We start from the raw sequence: 15,209 nt of genomic DNA, 5'->3' as shown, positions 1-15,209 counted from the left end.
TAAAGAGCTCAAAGATATTGTTATGTGTATCCCTTGATGTGGAACCAGGACACTTCCCCAAGGCTACACTATTGTTCTTGACTGTTCCTCCCTTGTCTCTGCATCTCTTCTCTTCCCTGATTAGTGACTATTTGAACCTGCCCTTTGGAACGCAGGGAAGGTCATGGAGGCTAAACGGAAAGGCTCATGCCCAGGAGACCCACAGGGTCCTACCTGGTTTCAAAGGTGAAGCTCTGGGTGGGATTTTCTTGATTGTACACCTTTCCTCCCACTAAGTTTACCAAAGATGCTGGCAGTGTGGAGCTGCGTGGAGACAACAACGATGAAAACCTGGGTCCTGGGGTGCCTCTCAGAACACTCCACAATGCTTAGTGTGACCAAGACCAGCCCACGAGTTAGCCAGAGCGGTTCCCACCGGCCCCTGGAGCGGAGCTGCCATCATGGCTACCTGCAGTACATCCTCCCCTTTCTGTCCTGCCTTGTCCCTGGGCGTGGTTGCCTCCCAACAAGGCTTGCTTGCCCCACGCACAGTGAGCCAAAGGCTGAGATGCCAAGGTTTGCAGCAGAGAAGAGGTTTACTCAGGAGGCATCCAAGAGAGAACATGGGAGAAATGATGAGGGCTTGGGGTATTTACGAGATAAAGCTGAGGCGTGGGGAGCATGGCGAAAGGTGACTGGAGATAAGAAGAAGGCGAGGTAATTGTCGTTCTGCGCAGATGCAGCTAAGCTACAGGGTCTTCATGGGGAGAGTGTCCAAAGATGGCAGCACCAGCTCCCACTGAGGGTGGAGTTTTTGACCCTCTGAAACCAAGCAGAACCCTGTGGGGCCCCTGGGCACGGGAGCCTTTCTGTTCAGCCTCCATGACCTTCACTGAATTCCAAAGGGCAGGTTCAAACAGTTGCTAATCAGAGGAGGGAGGGGATACAGAGACAAGGGAGGAGCCGTCAAGAAGCAATAGTGCAGCCTTGGGGCAGGGTCCTTGTTCGAGATTACCTGAGGCCAAATTGCAGGAGCCGGTCCTGCACACACCCTAATCTTGTCAGCAATCCCACCCTTGAACTATTGGTATAAAACTCCTCACCAGGGGCTTCCCTGGCGTACCACAGCTACTAAAGCCCACACGCCTAGAGCCCATGCTCTGCAACAAGAAAAGCCACTGCAGTGAGAAGCCCACGCACGGCAACGAAGAGTAGCCCCTGCTCAAGAGCAGCCCCTGCTCGATGCAACTAGAGAAAGCCCGTGCACAGCAACGAAGACCCAATGCAAACAAACAAACAAACAAACAAAAACACTCCTCACCAATTCCTCCCGGGTTGGGACACATTTTCGAGGGCAGGAGCCTGGCAAAGCAATAAAGCTATTTTTTTCTACTTCACCCAAAATTCTGTCTCCGAGATTTGATTCAGCACCAGTGTACGGAGTCTGAGCTTTCGGCATCACCTCTGATGTCGAAAGGTCTCCCAGCAGACACTCACACATGCCCAATTGGAGGGTCAGTGGTCTTAACCAATCTTAACTGGCTTGAGCTCAAACTGGACACAGCTGACTCCAAATTCCTAAAATAAAAACTTGGGCAAACACCTTACTGTTTAGACTATGTTAAGCTTAGAATACATGCAAGTTTTTGTAAAAACAATTAAAGCAAGCTCGATCAGTGAAGACAGTTTACAGTTTCTTATTTATTAATGGCTAACTGATGACTACCCCTGGTTCCACCCCAACTTGACTGCAGGTGTCAGGGCGACACCTGTACGTAGCTGCTGGGGCAAAAGTCCAGGCTGCTGTGTCTACAGGCAGATATAGGAGGGGGTCTGTGGGATGGAGAGGGTGGGGGTCACTATGGATCCAGACTGGGATTGCCTTGAGGGCAGGACTGTGGGGTTCCTGCCTGAAGATCCTGCCTGGGATCTTCCCGGATCAGGGCTCGAACCCGTGTCCCCTGCATTGGTACGCGGATTTAGGCACACTTCAGGCAGGAACCCCAGCCTGGCCCAGTCTGCACACAGATGCTTGAGGACGCCCAAGGTGAGCCGCCCTCCTCCCCGTTGGCCCCTCCCTCCTTACCAGTTTACCCATCACTGGACCTTCCGCCCTTTCTGGGGAGACCTTCCTTTCTGTAGCTTTCCCTTTCTCTGCGAAGCTCCTGCAGCCTCTCTGCTGTAGCCAAAACCCGGCCTCTGTACACCGGCGCCAAACTGAATCTCAGAGACAGAGTTTAAGGTGAAGTAGAAAAGAATAGCTTTATTGCTTTGCCAGGGTAATGCCTTCAAGTCTGTGTCCTCCTTTTGGAGGGGGAAGTGAGGAGTCTTACAGTATCAGCCTCAAGGAACAGGGTTGTCGATAAGGAACAGGGTAGGTGCAGGGCCCGCCTTCTTCATCCACGGAACATATCAAAACCATCAAGGTTGGAATCCGGTGGTCCCGTGACGGGCCCTGGTGGTCTCCGAGGTTATCACACTGTGACCTTCTCTCTGGACTGAAGAATGCTCGCAAGGGAAGGGAGTGTTAGGGAGTGTCTCAAAAGAGAAAAATAGCAGGTGCACGATACGAATCTAACAAGAAAGGAATCATTTGTGAAAATCAATATGGAGTGAGGGAGTGAGTTAAAACGGAACACCACAGGATGGAAACTGTTTTTAACTAGTTTTTAGCTGGGACAATTGTGTCCTCCGTGTGCTCACTTCAGCTTCACTCCCTGCTTTGTCCCCTCTTCCCTGTCCCTCCCTCCCTCCCTCAGCCTCCCTGCCTCCATTCTCTCCTCTCTTGGGCCCCTTTTGCTTCTCTTCATCTGCCCAGCGTGTTTTATCTTCCTCCTCTCCCCCTCACTTTCCTCCTCTTCTCCCTCATGGCTGCCTCTTCCCTTCCAGGTTCCTCCCTAATTATTAGGTTTCATTTCTCTTTGTCTGTCTCAGACCCAGCATGAATCAAGGCCTTTAGCGTCTTCCACCTCTGGGACTTTCATCTCCAAGATGACCTGGCATGAGTCATCTCACATGACCATAGCCTGAAAAAGCCTTTCTTGGAAATGCCACCTTGGACCCTGAGTCAAGTCCCTGGGTCAACGCAGATGAGCAAATGTCCCCCTGTGTCTTGCTGTCCTTCCCCCTGCCTCCACAGAGTTTGAAGTCTGTTGTTCATCTTTGCTCTTTTAGAGCAGAAAGCCCATGTTCAGCTGCTACTGGAGGAGCTGCCCCAGTCCTTTGGCACTCTGATAACCAGCCCCGCCCGTCTCGGGAAAGACAGCACATCTGTTGAGAGAGTGGCCTGAGACCCTGCTCTCAACACGGCTGCTCACTCCATCTCTGAACCCATCTGGCCCTTAGTTCAGCTCCTCTGGTCACAGGCTGTGTCCTTGCACTTCAGCTCGGGGTTTGGTGGGGGGGGGGGCGGTCCTTAAAATAATGGTGGGGTATATTAGTTACCACAAAAATAAAAATTACTGGGACTCCATTCTTGTGTATTAAAAAATATTTTATACAGATGAACCAAATTATAGGCTTCTAGTAAAACACTCAAGCAACTTATAATCAAGAGAATTAGAAAGAAAATCTCCTCTTCTTCCATTCCCTGTGTTCATCCTCCCCAGCCCTCTCCAGGCACGTTGTCTGGTACTGTTGTCCAGTGTACCTGTCCAGACCTTTCTCCATGAACTAAGGACAAATGTGCATGCAAACACATCTGCAGTGGGATTATAAGGAAGTTTCTAATTAAGGTGTGAAGCCCAGACAGCTAAATTCACAATTTCCAAAAATGAATGTCCCAGGTAGATTATAAACCAGAAAAGTCCAGCCCCTGGGGATCCACCTTCTGCCCCATCTCACTCCCTCTCCCTGTCTCCCCCAGGAAAACACTCTCCTGATTTCTAACACAATAGGTTGGTTCGTCTTTTTTCTGTGCTTTGTATAAACGCACTCACACGCCCCAGAACTTTGGAGTCTGCCTTCTGTCACTCAATTATGTTTGCGGTTCACCCATTCTGCCTCTTATCATCAGTTCTCATTGCTGTATAGAATCCCACTGCGTTCTTCATCAGCTGTGTTGTTGATGGGCATTGGCCAGGGGCACAGTGACCATGGCTGAGCTCAGGAGGCCATGAGGGGTATGAGGGGAATGGAGACCGCCTGAGCCCTGCTTCATCAGAACTGTGTTCTTTCCCCCAGAACATTGCCCATGAGTCCATTCAAAGAATCTCGTCAATGTTTCCCAATCCGACGTGGGAAGGAGCTCTTGTATTGGTCCTAATTTGTATTTCCCTGATTACTAGTGTTACCAAACCAAACTTGGGTTCACTGGCCCACGCACAGGAAGGCCAGTCTACTGACACCAGGTTGTGGTGAAGGAAAGTGCAGCGTTTATTGCAGGCGGCAAGCAGGGAGTCCAGGAAGCTAGTGCTCAAAACACCCCCCAACTCCCCAATGACTTTCAGGGAAAATTTTTTTCAAGACCAGGTGAGGGAGGGGAGTGGTGCAGTGTGTGATCAGCTCGTGGATATTCTTCTGTTTGGTGGGTGGTGAGGTAATTGGGACTCAACACCCTCAACCTTCTGGTTCCAAACGGTCTGGGGTCTACGTGCTTGTGGTCAGCATGAAATTAACATCTTTCATGGGTGGGGGTTTCACTATCTGCAAAAACAGCTCAAAGGATATGGTTCAGAATATTATCTAGAGCCCTTGAGGAAGAACTAAAGGTCCTTGACCTTGTTTAATGGCTAAACTATTGTATTACTTGTTCTTGCTTGACTGTTTTCCTTTGTTTCTGCATTTTCTCACTTCTCTGATTAAATGCATTCTTTGGAACTCAGGACAGGCCGAGGAGGCTGAGGTTTTTCTACAGACGAGAAAGGGGCAGGTGGAGGACATGGCTGGTGTGTGTGTAGGGGGGATGGTCCTGCTCAGTACGCTAGGGACAGGATGAAAACAGTATGTTTGCTTTAAACTCTTTTTTAAGTGAAATCCTATCACCTCTCACTCCCTTTCTTCCTGTAAAAGTTGACTCGACCAACCTGCTACTGGCTTTTCCACTACAGATGAAGTTCCATGGACTTGTTCTAAAAAAATTGCTCATCTTGATACAGAACAATATAAGACAGAGGTGAAAACACCCCTCCCCCCCACAGCAGTTGTGAGAGAGAGACCTTGCTGTGTCATAGAAGTAGTTCAAAGAACTAGTTCAACAAGTCTGAACATAAGATCGAATCTTCCATTCAGAGCATCAGTCTTGTTTTCTGTGCTGTTGGACTCTTGTGTGAACCTTGCTAGCTACTGCCAAGTAGCATAGCGTAATGGTGGGAGTAGGGGCTCTGGAGCCAGCTGCCTGGGTTCCAATCCCCTCGCCACCACCTGCTGGATTATGACACTTGGCCAGTTACTTAGCCCCTCTGTGCTTCAGTCCTATAGTGTAAGATGGAGACAGTAGTAGAACTTCCTCATAGGTGGTTGTGAGGCTCAGGTGAGCTTGTTTATATTTATATCTACGTGTATTATGAAGATTGCCTGACCCATAATAAGCAGTATAGAAGTGTTTGCTGATCTATTACTAGAAATCTGTCTCTGAAAACAGAGCATTAAACATCATCTCGGAAAAGGTGTGTAAGACCCATACACTGAAAACACCACTAAGAGAAGGTAAAGAAGACCTAAATACATAGAGAGATGTACCATGTTCGTGGATCTGAGGGCTCACTAACGTTAAAATGTCAATCCTATAGATTCCATGCCATCCCAACCACATTCTCAGGATCCCGCCCCCTTGTGGTAGCTTTGTAATGTGTGAGCTTGGCCAGGCCGAACGACGTTTTCCAGAGTTCCCTTCCCAGTAGTTTTGGACCAGGCCCCCGGCACCTTTTCTAGGTGCTCAAGTGTTGTTGGTGTGCTGTCCCAACTCACCACCCTGGTGTGAAGCAGCAGCTGGGCCTGCAGCTTCCAGGAGTTTCCCCACATCCCCCTCCAGCAGCATACTGCATCTTTAGCTCCCAGAGGAAGGGCCTCAGCAGGACACCCAGACCACTAAAGTCAGAGGCAAGAATGATTGTGTGGGTTTCTGTCTACCCTCGTGTGCTCCACAGCTTGTCCTGAGGGTTCCAGCTTATTCTTACTCTCCCACACTTTATATCCATCTTCCTTCCCAAATACTTTCTTGCAGACATCAGCATCAGACATAAGACAACACTTGACGGAGACTGCTTAACTAGCCCCCACAACTGCAGAAAGTCAGAGTCCTGTAAGAAACCCTTATATGCACCGTGTGATCCAGTAATCCTACCTCTGGGTATATATCAGAAGGAAATGAGATCGCTTTGTGATACGTCCCATGTTCAGTGCACCGTTATTCACAATGGCCAAGATATGGAAACAACCGAAGTGTTCATCAACAGGACTTCCCTGGTGGCACAGTGTTTAAGAATCCACCTGCCAATGCAGGGGACATGGGTTCAAGCCCTGGTCCAGGAAGATCCCACATGCTGCGGAGCAACTAAGCCCGTGTGCCACAACCACTGAGCCTGTGCTCTAGAGCCCGTGAGCCACAACTAATGAGCCCACGTGCCACAACTACTGAAGCCCATGTACCTAAAGCCCGTGCTCCGCAACAAGAGAAGCCACCGCAGTGAGAAGCCCATGCACCACAACAAAGAGTAGCCCCTGCTCGCCACAACTAGAGAAAGCCCACGCTCAGCAATGAAGACCCAACACAGCCAAAAATAAATAAATTGATTAATTAAATAAAATTTTTTTAAAAAGGGGGCTTCCCTGGTGGCGCAGTGGTTGAAAGTCCGCCTGCCGATGCAGGGGACACGGGTTCGTACCCGGGTCCGGGAAGATCCCACATGCCGCGGAGCGGCTGGGCCCGTGAACCATGGCCGCTGAGCCTGCGCGTCCGGAGCCTGTGCTCCACAACGGGAGAGGCCACAGCAGTGAGAGGCCCGCGTACCACAAAAAAAAAAAAAAAAAAAATACTGTATTGGAGACTTGAAATTTGCTAAGAGTAGATCTTAAGAGTTCTTACCATTCAAAAGTTGACTCTGTGAGGTGACAGATGTGTTAACTTGATTGTAGTCATCATTTTACAATGTATATGTATATCAAGTCATCATGTTGTATATTATAAATAAATACAATTGTATTTGTGAATTATACCGCAATAAAGCTGGAAAAAAGAGAAGTCCTTATATGAAATGTATATATCGTAGATGCTCGACTCATGGTTGAACCCTGACTAATGCATCCCTGAAGTGTTACTCTCCTCCTTCATCTTTCCAAGAATATTAGTAAAATTTTAATGTTCTTTCTGCTTTGTGTGAGATGTATCTGTTTCTTGGGGTTATGATGAAGGCTGAGCCCTGATTGATCCTCGTATCCACAGACAGTTGGATATTGATTTCCAGTGGGTTCAAGCTAAGTCATCAGGATTTGAGTCAGATCCCTGCTTTCACCTAGACCACCACATCGATAGATAATTCATGTGCTAAAGACAAAATTGTAGTGGAAACTGGGCATATTTAGAACTTATTGATTATTTAAAACAATAGAAAGCAAATTTGTGGAATATAGCTAAAACAGTACTTAAGAGAAAATTTGTGTCGTATGCATGTATTAGAAAAGAAAAAAATGGATATTTGAAGCTTAAGTGGTCAGGTCAAGAAAAGGGAATAGCAAAAGGATTAACGTCGAAACCTAGTACTTTGAAGCAGATGAAGCTGAAAGAGCTCTGCAAAAAAAGAGAAAGCAAAAATACATTATGAATAAAATGGGATCATAACCATAGACACTGTAAAAAGTCTCCATACCTTTATAGAGGTGTAAAAAGTCAGAAGAGAATACTGTGAACACACTTATGCCAATAAATCTGAAAAATTAGGCAGAAAGAACAACTTTCTAGAAAAAAAATAGCAATGATACCAAAAGAAACAGAACAGGGACTTCCCTGGTGGCTCAGTGGTTAAGAATCCCAGCCTGCCAATGCAGGGGACATGGGTTCGAGCCCTGGTCCGGGAAGATCCCACATGCCGCAGAGCAACTAAGTCTGTGCACCACAGCTACTGAAGCCCGCGCACCTAGAGCCCGTGCTCCCCAACAAGAGAAGCCATGGCAGTGAGAAGCCCGCGCACCACAACGAAGAGTAGCGGCCGCTCACCACAACTAGGGAAAGTCTGCACGCAGCAACAAAGACCCAACGCAGCCAAAATAAATAAATAGATAGATAGATAGATGGATAGATTTATTAAAAAAAAAAAAGAAATAGAACATATGAGTTAACCCTAAACCATTAAAGAAATGCAATTATTAGTTAAAATGTCCACATAAACAACCATATCATGTTACCAGCCCAGGAGGTTTTATGCTGAGTTCAATCAACCCTATAAGGATCAGAACTAAAGTTTCTCAAGAAATAGGAAAAACGTAAACCTCCTCCAATTGATTTTGGGCAGTTACAATAATCTTGATTTTTTTTTGAAAGGGTCAAAAACTTTATTTGCAGGGCTTTTGTGTGTTTTTTGTTTTTGAATACACAGGTTTCCTGCCGTCCAGGGAGAAAGGGATGTGCTGTCCGGCTGCACGAGGTTTGGGGACTGGCCTTGGGGCTCCAACCCCGTCCCTCGCACCTGCGCGCTGGCCGCACGGTTCCTCCGCTGTGGATAAAGGCACTGTGTGTTCTGCAGGAAGGCGCTCACGGCCGGCTGGCAGACGATGAGGCGGCCTTCTCAGGGGCTGCGAAGTTGAGGCTGTCGAGGGGTGGACTTGAACTTGTGGCCTGGCAGGGGGCCAACTGGCGAGGAAGCCCCAGGCTATGGTACCTCAGCCTGGCAGGTCCGGCTGGCCCTGGCGCAGCGCCTCAGGTTGGAATCCTGCCTTAGCTTTTGCGGTCAGCCATGGCTCTCCGGTTGTGGTTGGCTCGTGTGGCTTGCTGGCTTCTTTCCTCCTGCGCTCCTGTGTTGTCTCCCAGCTCTGCCCGTGGCCCCGGGGGCTGCCAGCCACTGCCGCTGAGCTGTCATGCCGGTACCCCTTCCTGACCAGGAAGGCCATGCACCTGGCTTCTGCTTTTTCCCGCAGCACTGCAGGGTCCTGCACAAGATGGTCGGGCTTGGGGTCCTCGTCCTCCTCTTTGGTTCTCCGCACCTGAGGGGTGGTGCACTTTGGTTCTCCGCACCTGAGGGATGGTGAAGGGCCTGTCGCTGCCTTCCTCCTGCCCTTGTGTACCCGGCTCAGGTCCACTGAGTCCCTGCTGAACACGTCCAACTCAACATTCTGGGAGATGTTGTGACGAGACGTCAGCAGGGGCGCCGGGTCTGGCTTCACCTGTCTGTCTAGGCCGTGGTCCAGCTGGCCGAGGGCAGGGGCCAGCCGCCCCTCCAGGATGTTGTTGATCACCTGCGCCGCGTCATAGCTGTAGTGCTCCAGGCAGGCCACGATGAAGCCCTCGCCGAGGTCTGGCAGCAGGTCCTTCACCTGGGAGATGAGTGAGTCCAGCTCCACGCCGCACGCGGCGGGGCCTGGAGCAGCCGCTGCCCCCAGGCACTCCTCTTCCTCCGAGTCCTGGGGAAGCGATGACGGTCTGCTGACCGCCTCTGCCGCCTCCACGACCCCGTTAGGATTCTCAGCCACCGGTGGGTCTTTGGCATCGGTGGCTTTCCTTCGGTCCACCCCTTCCCATGCACTCTCGACTGCCTGGAGGTTGTAGGCGGTCCGAGACTCATCCAAGGCTGAGGACTGCTGCAACAGGCTGACGTCATCGGCCACAGGGAAGAGTGCATCAGAGTCTCAGAGAAACCTCTTCTCCTGCAGCAAGGAGCTGAAGATCTGAAGGAACTCTTCGGTGAAGCCCTGAACGTTGTCACAGCTGCTTTCTAGGACTGGGAGAAGGCAGATCTGCTTCAGGAGGATGTGAAAAATCTCCAGTAGCTTCTTCCTGGAATGAGAGAGCCTCTGCCACAGGTCACCTAGCAGCTCGCTATCTTCAAGCCTCCTCTTCTTAATTGCAGACTCCAGTTCGGGAATTGCTATTTCATAAAAGGAAGCTAGCCTGTAACAGAAGTCGTGTTTCTGGAAGGTTGGGCAAGCCAAAGGGAAGATATCCGGAAAGGCCCAGAGTGTGGTGCAGGTATCACAAAGGTAGAGAACGATGTCCTTTAATTCCAGGAGAGGCACGTCGCTGGGGGTCAGCCAGCCCCTCTCCTCAAGCTTCTGGGGTGTGGTGCAGGCCCCGTCCCCTTGCAAACCACAGTGCTGGAGGATATTGCTGGAGACCTGAAGGATGGTGGGCATGCTTTCATCCAGGTCATTATAGTAACTTGGCTGTTGGATAAAGATGTTTCCTATCATCTTCTGCAGCAGCGGGGAGTTGCCTTTTCCAAAGGGCACGCAGAGGTCCAGGATCTTTGGGATGTCAAACTGGAAGTTGTTGTAGAGGATATATCCAAAAACAGAGGGGGAAATGAAGTGATCTTTGGATTCCTTGCGAGTGGACACGCGAAGGAAGGCGAGAAAAACACTTCGGCGGAGGTGCTTCTCCATGTCAACGACCTCAGGGGCTGAGGCCACCCGCTGGTCGAACTTTCGGGGGACACAGTGCAGGTAGGAGTCCAGGCACTTCTGCAGGGTCTCGTCGAAGACAACCTGGCACCAGAATTTATTGTGAGGCAGGGCCAGGAGCCAGTCGAGGTCATTGGCTACGAAGGTGGTGCGTTCCAAGTACTCCTCCACTAGGGTGGGAATGTTGTCTTTAGGGGGCGGTTTGTATAACGCAAGATACCGGTCTGCCTTCTGCTCAGGGTGTTTGTTCACCAAGAAGAGAAGATGAGCTCAGTTTTCTCCTCTGACTACATAAGGGCTGCTTTCTCCGCGGGGTGGTGGTGGTGGTGGTGGTGGTGGTTGTGATAACAGGAAGACGGCCGGGCTGCGTCTCAGCTGTTGTCAACCACAGTCCACCCACTTCCAGGTCAGCGCTGGTGAAGTCCTCAGCTTGCCTGTCTTCAGGTCCTTGTGGGTGACCTGGAGTTGATCCAGGGGCGGGGCTGGCACTGTGCTGCATTGACCCTCCCCGGCGGCTCCACTGCCGGTGCCGTACTGCCGCCGCCGCCGCCATGGTCCACGGTGACAGCTCCCACAGCGCCGGCACTTCCGCGGTCCACAAGAATCTTGATTTTAAAACTGAATACAAAGAACATGAGAAGGAAAAATTATAGCCATATTTATTTATAAACATAGATGCAAAAAATCATAATTAAACAGTTAGCAAACAAATATTCAAGCCAAGGAAGCCTTAAAGAATACAGGACTTGTAATTTTTTATTTATTTATTTATTTTTTTTGCGGTACGCGGGTCTCTCACTGTTGTGGCCTCTCCCGTTGCGGAGCACAGGCTCCGGACGCGCAGGCTCAGCGGCCATGGCTCACGGGCCCAGCCGCTCCGCGGCATGCGGGACCCTCCCGGACCGGGGCACGAACCCGTGTCCCCTGCGTCGGCAGGCGGATTCTCAACCACTGCGCCACCAGGGAAGCCCAGGACTTGTAATTTTTATTTCCCTGTCTTAGAAGAATTTTCTTGGGACTTCCCTGGGGGTCCAGTGATTAAGACTCCGCGCTTCCACTGCAGGGCGCGTGGGTTTGATCCCTGGTCAGAGAAATAAGGAGCCCACATGCCGCATGGCAGCAGCCAAAAAAAAAAAAAGAATTTTCTTTAAACTGGAAGGACACAGCATGCCCCTTATGACTGCGGCTGCTCAGTGCCGTACAGTGGTCCAAGCCAGTGTCCCAGGACCACAATTAGAAATAAGAGCTTCAGGGATTGGAAAAGAACAGAAACTACTAGAAATAGTAAGCAAGTTCTTAGCAAGGTTGGGTTAGATCCAAGTTCAATTTAGAAAAATTAATCGTGTTCCCAGATACTGGCAACAAACAAAAGTATAAAGGTAGATGAAGTCTACAATATCGCCAAAAAAGTTTACTAGAAATAAACCTGACAAAATGTGTAAGATCTTTATGAAAAAGTATAAGACTTATGGAAAACATCAAAGAAGACCTGTATAAATTGAGGTACATACCGTGTTAATGGATGGAAAGATTCAATGCCACAAATATGTCTATCCTTCCCCATTGATACTGGGATTTTTCATGGAACATGAAAAGTTTTGTCCATAAATTCATATGGATCTATAAGGGGTCAATACAATTTCAAGGAGTAAGAAGGCAAGATGGATCTCCATAGCAGATATTAAGAGTACTGGAAAGACATAAGGAGAACAATATGGTAGTCGCACAGGCTTAGACAATGGAGCAGATGAGAGAATTCAGAGACAGCCTAAACACACACACACACACATTAAATAAGTTTGCATCATTACACATAGGACAGGAGGACATGGATAGATATTCATTAAGTTGTTCTTATATTGGCTTTCCATATACAAAATTAAAAATTAATTATGTATGTTATATCAAAAATGTACATGGAAAAATGTTTACATTTGAAAACATTAAAAATTAAAACAGCTACACATGGAAAGACTTCCTAAACTAAGAGCCTTATCACAGATTGGAAGAGAGTATTTGAGATGTATATAACTGACAAAGGATTACTACGCAGAATATCAAAAAATTCTTATAAAGCAATAAGGAAAGAAAACTTCCTACTAGAAAAATATACAAAGGATGGAGCCAACAATTCTATAAAAGAAGAAAATGGAAGGGACAGAAAAATATGAAAAGACGCTTGGGGGACTTCCCTGGTGGTCCAGTGGTTAAGACTCCGAGCTCCCCATGCAGGGGGCCCGGGTTTGATCCCTGGTCAGGGAACTAGATCCCACGTGCATGCCACAACTAAGAGCCCGCCTGCTGCAACTAAAAGATCCCGCATGCCACAGCAAAGATCCTGCACGCGACAGCGAAGATCCCATGTGCCGCAACTAAGACCCAGTGCAGCCAAATAAGTAAATAAATATATTTTTAAAAAAAGAAAAGAAAAGAAAGAAAAGACACTTGGCCTCACTAGAAATCAGGAAAGTATAAAATAAAACCTCAATGAGATAGCTTTTCACATTCCAGAAGGTTGGGAACTGAGAGGTCTCATAATACCAGTATTGGTGAAGATATGGGAAATGGTAACACTTTTTATTTCTCCTGGAGGTGTCTGTTCGCACAAGAGCTTTAGAAAGCCACTTGGCAGTGAGTGCCAAGTATGTCATTTTATTTCCACTAGGAGATCTAGATCCTGCTAAGGGCAGCAACAGCCCAGCTAAAATTACCCACATTCCGGGCCTCCCGTGAGGTAGCAGTGAACACGACTTCTGGAAAGGCATATGCACCAGAGTTTCAGCTCTGGGTGTGGGGCAGCACCTGCGCTACTGAGAGCAGTGATAGATCATCATTGTCCAGGAGGCAACCAAAGGAATCCTGTTGGGCACGGCCTGCTATGGGCTAAAGGTCTGTGCCACCTGTGCACAATGAACATTTGTGTGCAAATTTGTATGTTGAAGCCCTGTTACCGAGTCCAAACTTGTACTGCTCGCCACAGGACATGCCAATAAATTGAGAGATGAGGTGTTGGGGCAAAGAATAGTGACTTTATTTGGAAAGCCAGCAGACCGAGAAGATGGTGGACTAGTGTCCCAAAGAACCATCTTACCCAAGTTAGAATTCAGGCTTCTTTAATACTAAAAGGGGAGGGGGTGTTCTTGCTCTCAAACATTTTTTAGAAATGACAGTTACTGTTTCAGGTTCTAGACTTTCGTTTATTATGTAAAACTCCCCCAGATTATCTGCATCAAGTGATATGAATACAGGACTGGGTCTACGCAGTGAGGAAGAACTCAAACCCCATTTAGTATTTAGCTTTGAATTTACCTTAGAACCTGAAAAATAATTTCAAACAAGATAATGAAGCCATACCTTGAAGATCTTCCTCAAGAGTCTGGAAATCTATTTCTGTTTCTAATTTCTAAAAAATTATTTGTGATGATCCACTCAAACTGAGGCCAATTACTAGGATGTAAGCACCACATGGTACTTTATTTGTGCCCTCGATGTGTCATGAACCAATGAATGAATGGTACCAAGTTTTTGTACAGCACAGATGGTGTTTGTGGCAGCCATGAGAACGTGCATCTCAGATCTCCAAGCATAATCCTGACAGCTCGGACTGCTGCGTTATGAATCCACCACATTTCCTCCAGGCTGCTCCCGGCCACTGACTGAGGAGATGGGGAGTATGGCAGGCCTGTTGCTGTGAGACACGAAACTCCTCTGACAGGTAACTTTGGCTTGAGGTTTCCCCACTGACCTAGAGAAAATGCTCTTAACTGCATTGCACTCCAACATGCTTTCTATTGAAACTTCCTTGCTTCCCCGCTCCTTTACCATCACCAGCTCTCCCCTTTGCTCTGGCTCCCTCCCCATTGTTCCCTTAGAGGTGTTTCCCTCCAAATTCTCTTACACATCTAATCCCTGCTTATTGGAGGATCTTAATACTGTGGTTAAGGGTATGGGTTTCAAAGGATTCCCTAGGGCTTCCCTCGTGGCGCAGTGGTTGAGAGTTTGCCTGCCGATGCAGGGGACACGGGTTTGAGCCCCGGTCTGGGAGGATCCCACATGCCACGGCGCGGCTGGGCCCGTGAGCCATGGCCGCTGAGCCTGAGCATCCGGAGCCTGTGCTCCGCAACGGGAGAGGCCACAACAGTGAGAGGCCCGCGTACTGCCCAAAAAAAAAAAAAAAAATATTCCCTAGACAGGACATTGAGAACAAAAGAGAAACAATGAAGTAGGTGCTCAAAGACTTAGGATGTAAAGATATAGGATTAGGATCTAGCTCAAGGATGTGAGTGATTACAACTTAAATCTGCTCCTGAAGTGATTGATAACATACATTATTATGTAAATATACACAATGGAATTCTTTTTTTTTCAGGCTTTCACTTTTTATTGCACTTACATTTAAATTACCATTAAATACTGAGCATAAGTTAAATAAATAAATAAAAGGGGAGGGGGTGTGGCTGGTCGTTGCAGGAATTTTTTGTTCTTGCAGCTGTCCAGGTAGGTCTGGTCACAATGTTCCCATAAACCTCCAACAAGATAATTGTTATTTTCTGTCCTGCAACTTTTTTTTTTTTTCCCTCTCACTGTTGTGGCCTCTCCCGTTGCAGACGTGCAGGCTCAGCGGCCATGGCTCACTGGCCCAGCGGCTCCGCGGCATGTGGGATCTTCCCGGACCGGGGCAC

The 15,209-nt window shown here is 48.4% G+C and overlaps 1 protein-coding gene across 1 annotated transcript; it reads right to left on the bottom strand.

Annotated features, from left to right (window-relative positions):
* Positions 1-8,793: 8,793 nt before the first annotated feature.
* LOC307193931 (activating signal cointegrator 1 complex subunit 2-like) lies at positions 8,794-10,524 on the bottom strand (the record flags this gene model as incomplete). The annotated part of the gene is given in 2 exon segments (XM_079936540.1): positions 8,794-9,756; positions 9,760-10,524. Coding segments are annotated over 2 exon segments (1,713 nt in total). The 5' UTR covers positions 10,510-10,524.
* Positions 10,525-15,209: the final 4,685 nt, after the last annotated feature.

This window comes from Stenella coeruleoalba (genome assembly GCF_951394435.1).
Source record: "Stenella coeruleoalba genome assembly, chromosome: 11".
Lineage (NCBI taxonomy): Eukaryota > Metazoa > Chordata > Mammalia > Artiodactyla > Delphinidae > Stenella > Stenella coeruleoalba.
The sequence above is the reverse complement of the archived record's forward strand: the minus strand, read 5'-3'. Positions and strand labels throughout refer to the sequence as shown.